The 5,311-nt window shown below is 46.5% G+C and overlaps 1 protein-coding gene across 1 annotated transcript; it reads left to right on the top strand.

Annotated features, from left to right (window-relative positions):
* Positions 1-919: 919 nt before the first annotated feature.
* Positions 920-4,389, top strand: LOC136785201 (uncharacterized). The gene is made up of 5 exons (XM_066746214.1): positions 920-992; positions 1,102-1,319; positions 1,363-1,774; positions 1,989-2,897; positions 3,041-4,389. The coding sequence occupies exons 1-5, from the start codon at positions 920-922 to the stop codon at positions 4,387-4,389; spliced, it is 2,961 nt and encodes a 986-aa protein (XP_066602311.1).
* Positions 4,390-5,311: the final 922 nt, after the last annotated feature.

The raw sequence follows: 5,311 nt of genomic DNA, 5'->3' as shown, positions 1-5,311 counted from the left end.
TCTAGTGATCGACAAGGATAGTACAATTCAAAATGGTAGATATTGGAAAGGTTTCGATGAGTATGCTAAGATTAAATAGTATACCGTTTGCTTCAGATTGCTCAGTTTAGAGTTAAGTGTCCATCAAAACACACACACATCAATTGAGCGGGGAATAAACCTAGTATAAACGTGGAAATAAAAACGTGGACTGAACCTGGATTGAACGTGGATTGAACCTAGATTGAACATGGATTGAACGTGGATTGAACGTTGATTGAACGTGGAAAACATGGAAAGCAGGAAAAAGGAAGAAAAGATGCTGCTTAAGAAGATTGCTGCGAAAAGTAAAGTAATTCGTGAAAAATATCGTGCACTCAAATCGGGAAGAGAAATGATGGAAACCAATTTAAATGAAACTATTAAACCAATTGTTGAGCCATTGAAGAAGCTCACTGAACATAATGAGATGACTTTCGTGTCCCCGAAATATGAGTATAAACAGGAACCGCTACAGAAGACTACTGTAAAAGATAATTCTTTTATTATTCCATCGAAACGTAAAAGGACTTATCTCTCATTGGCTCCACAACGTAAAGATTTCGCATACAACTCTAGAATTAAATTCCAACCCCTTCATCTGATGATGATGAGCAAGGAAATTCACGACCTAATGAAACATTAACCTTTCTCTGGAAGAGGATGGGGATGAGGAGGAGGAGGAGGGAGTGAAAGTGGAAAAGGATGTTAATGATTTAGCAATACCATCACCAATGCAAGCAGAAACTCCATCATCGCCATTGCAAAGATCCTTAGATTTAAATAGTTCTTTGTCAGAATATGGAGAAACTGGACATAAATATATAGAGATGTTTATGAGTAAAAAGAAGGAAATAATTGATTATAATTTTGGAGTTGAACAAGAGGTAGTCTTAACAAAATGAGAATTGTAAAATGTGCTTTTAAAGTAGAGCGTGGAGATTTTATTATTATTGATGAGGAGTATTATCAGGGTACTATTGGTCTATTTGAATTGATCTTCATGAAAGAGCCACATGATTATACTGAAGATGATTTAAAAACATAAGAATATTCTTTCTCAAACTAATGTACTGTGACGAGACGCTTGCTTTGTCGCTGCCCCATGCACGATACCGCGTGGTGGGGAGAGCTGTGGCGTACGTGCCGATACCGCGGTCTATACTGTAGCGTGCGCAAAGTATAGGGTCCTCGTCATGCCCCTCCCTAACTACCCAGAACGGCCGCTCCGCAGCGCCGATTCCGTTTTCGGCGGCTCAACTGGGTATATAAGACCGAGCTCCGACCCAGTTGAGCATTCCGTACCCAGGAGCTCTCCGGGTATATTCCACCTATCCTACGCAGGAGTTCTCCGCGTACACCCATCCCTGGCTCAGGAGTTCTCCGAGCACTTCCTGGCGCAGGAGTTCTCCGCGTCATCCACACCGATCCCGCCGCCTATGCCATGCTAACGGCCGTGTCCAGGAGTTCTCCGGACCAACGGCCATTTTCTTTCAGCCGCTAACGTTCTTACTTTGCAGCTCCTCCGTTGACCGCCATATTGGCTACCGCCATATTGGCTCCCCGGGCCCTCCCGTGAGGCCACCTACCGTCGCGCCGCCTACCGGTCCGTTCCGAGCCCTACCGAGAGGCTACCGACTGTCGCGCCGCCTACCCGAGCCCTTCCGTGTGGCTACCGAGCGCAGCGCCGCCAGCGGGCAATCATTGTACCTGCGAGATAGCGACCGACACATTTGCGTACACACCTGCAGCGGCAGTACATGAACAACATAAACACAATAGATTAAGGTTATTGTGTACAAAAACATTGTAAATACTATATGTCTTTTATTTATCCTGAATAAACACTTTTTATTATCTACATTAAACTCGTCCAAATTTATTTTGATCCTTCTCGGTCAAGCGAACCGAACGGTTTTGCGACGACTAAACTCGTCGGCAAAACACGTTACAAATTGGCGCCCGAACAGGGACCGAGAGCGATCAAAAGGACGGTTTAATGCCCCGACCGAAAACATCGACCGGCTTCATTTATAAGCTCAGCAAGGCGGATTTAGCAAAGAAACTTGCTTCACTGCAATTGTCCACCGAGGGAAACCGAGACGAACTACGCGCCCGGCTAGTGGAATATCACTTGGCGAATATTGAACCGAATACTTCGGCAGCTAGCACCATGGACGAAGAGCCCGATTTTAACCCGCGCCAAGCGCTAGAGTGGGCACGTAAGTCTGGTATTCGTTTTGAAGGGAAAGATCCCCTAAGTTTCCTAGAAAAAATCGAGGAATTGCAGGAAAGTTACCAGATTTCGGAAGCCGAGTTGCTTGCCTGTGTACCGGTCCTTTTGGCAGGACAACCTCTTTTATGGTATCGTTTAGTGAAAGAGGAAATAAACACGTGGAAAGAGTTTAACACTCTCTTCCGCAGGCAATACTTACCGGCACGATTTCTTGTCGCCATGGAGGAAAGTATCCACCAGCGATTACAAAAACCGCAGGAAAGAATCCTAGATTACATCACGGGATTAGGAACTCTTATGCACCGCCATGGAGAAATGTCCAAAGCCTCGCAATTGGATCGTTACTATAACAACCTCCAACCGGCTTATAGGAACTATATCAAGCGAAGGGAGGTACACACCTTAGCCGACCTAATCGAGCTTGGACAAGAATTCGAGATTAACCTAGATTTGAACAAGGCATTCTCCAGCAAATCCGAATCTAGGAAACCTCGATCCGAAAAAGCAGTGGCCACCGCTAGCCCTGCTTATAACTCTAAAGACTGTTGTTGGAATTGCGGACAACGAGGACATAACCGCAAGAATTGCAAACGACCTCGGAAGTTGTTCTGTTCCCGTTGCGGAAAAGAAGGAGTATACTCCCGTGAATGTCCGTGTCCGGGAAACCCCGTTGCGGGCCGAGAGGGAACCGGAGCCTCCCGGCCCCCTACCGAAGATTGAGAGACCCGCGTCCTCATATCTTACTCCGTATTAATAACCGGAATTACCGAGCCCTGATTGATACAGGAGCTACACACTCCTATATTGGAACAAAAGTATTCCAAGAGTGCACACCATTAACCAATCCCTTGCAGGAAGCGACGCGATTGGCTAATGGCGAGAAAATTCCGGTTACGAAAACCGCCCGCTTAAAGATCCGGATAGGAAAAGTGAAGTTAAATCACATCTTCCGCATCTTACCGACCTTACCAGTAGACGTCTTGTTAGGACTAGACTTTCTGAACCGTATCGGATTCCAATGGAATACCTCTGTTCCAGTAAAAGCATGCCTTATCGCCTCCGAGGCGAGTCGAGGCCTGCACAAATGTTCTCCCGCTGAGAAAGAAAAACTGGACAAAATGGTACAAGAAGAGCTCCGGACTACCGAACCTTCCAAGAAGCACACCACTTGGACTCAACATTGCATCCGGGTAAAAACTGGACAAGAACCCATCCGTCAACGCTATCGGACCTACAATCCTAAACTACAGGGTATCATTGACCAGGAACTGGACAAAATGTTAGCTGAGGACGTAATAGAGCCTTCCGACAGTCCATGGAATTCAGGGATCGTTCTAGCCAGAAAAAAAGACGGAAAATACCGCTTCTGTATTGACTTCCGACAAGTCAATACTGTTACCGAACGGGATGCATACCCGTTACCGCCGGTCCAAAATATTTTGGACAAACTTAAGGGGGCCAGATATCTTTCAACGATTGACTTGAAAAACGGATACTGGCAAATTCCCCTAGATCCGGAAAGTCGACCGATTACGGCTTTCGCTATACCAGGCAGAGGCCATTACCAATTCAAGGTAATGCCTTTTGGCCTACATTCCGCACCGGCTACCTTCCAAAGGCTTTTGGACAGAGTAATAGGTCCAGCTATGGAACCTTATGCCTTCGCGTACCTCGATGACATAATCGTGCTCGGGAGTACGTTCGAGGAACACTTTCAAGCCTTAAAAGAAGTATTACGCCGGCTAAAAGAGGCAAATCTCCAAATAAATCCAGAAAAATGTAAATTTGGACAAACAAGCCTCAGATATCTGGGCCATATAATTGACCAGAATGGACTACACACCGACCCGAACAAGGTAGAAGCAATCACAGCCATAGACACACCGACCAATCTACACGAACTCCGAAGATTCCTCGGTATGGTGTCATGGTACCGCCGTTTCCTACCAAACGTCGCCACCACGTCCGAACCGCTGAATAAACTCCTTAAGAAGAAGCAACCCTGGAATTGGGAATCCGAACAAGAAAACGCCTTCCAGCAACTTAAACAACAGTTAACCAAGGCCCCCATCCTGACTTGTCCAGATTTCTCAAAGGAGTTTACACTACAAACGGACGCCAGTGACGTTGGTTAGGAGCAGTCCTCACTCAGGATTCAGAAGGCGAAGAACACGTGGTTGCTTACGCAAGTCGAACGCTAAGAGGAGCCGAAATTAACTACTCCGCCACCGAAAAGGAATGTCTAGCCGTCATTTGGGGAATTGAGAAGATGCGACCTTACCTGGAAGGATATCACTTCACGGTAATCACCGATCATTTTTCGTTAAAATGGCTTCGCAATCTCTCCGCACCCAATGGCCGACTAGCCAGATGGTCCGTGGCTCTCCAACAATACGACTTTGAAGTAAAATACCGAAAAGGCGCTTCCAACCACGTACCAGACGCCTTATCCCGAGCACCCGTTAAAACTAACTTGGATCCTGAGATATACCAGTTAGAAGGGGTCACTTGTCCCTGGTACAGCCGGATAATCAAAAATTTGTCCAAAGAACCCGAGAAATTGTCCAATTATCTAGTGGACAAAAACGTACTGTACCACCACCATCCTCAGCATGGCTGGTGTCAATGCGTTCCGACCGAACTCCGCCCGCGAGTATTAGAAGAGTGTCACGACCAACCAACGGCCGGACATCAAGGGGTTGCCCGTACCCAGGCTCGCTTAGCCGAACAATATTTCTGGCCCGGAATGTTGCGAGAAGGAAAAAGACATGTACAGAAATGTACCTCCTGCCAGCAACATAAAATTGACCAACGAGGAGTAGCCGGAAAAATGTTCACTAAACACAGCACCGAACCGTGGGTTTCGGTCTCCATGGATTTGGTCGGGCCACTACCTAGGTCAAAAACAGGTAATAATACCCTGTTGGTTATTCAGGACCGTTTCACTCGCTGGGTAGAAGTTAAACCCCTCCGAACCGCTACCGCTAAAAATTGCCTAAAAGCCCTCCAAGAGCTGGTAATTTTCCGCTTTGGGTGCCCTAAAGTCCTTACGACTGA

This window comes from Prorops nasuta, unplaced genomic scaffold (genome assembly GCF_024137725.1).
Source record: "Prorops nasuta isolate Cenicafe-Biocafe unplaced genomic scaffold, Cenicafe_Pnas_1.2 PNAS00187, whole genome shotgun sequence".
NCBI lineage: Eukaryota > Metazoa > Arthropoda > Insecta > Hymenoptera > Bethylidae > Prorops > Prorops nasuta.
This window is presented reverse-complemented; position numbering and strand designations above follow the sequence as displayed.

What these genes read in the sequence shown, in the direction of transcription:
- LOC136785201 (XM_066746214.1), top strand. Translation starts at nt 920, where the DNA reads ATGAGAATTGTAAAATGTGCTTTTAAAGTAGAGCGTGGAGATTTTATT. An exon ending in TGATGAGGAGTATTATCAGG is followed by an intron (nt 993 to 1,101) that starts GTACTATTGGTC and finishes TACTGTGACGAG; the next exon opens with ACGCTTGCTTTGTCGCTGCC. An exon ending in CGTACACACCTGCAGCGGCA is followed by an intron (nt 1,775 to 1,988) that starts GTACATGAACAA and finishes GCGCCCGAACAG; the next exon opens with GGACCGAGAGCGATCAAAAG.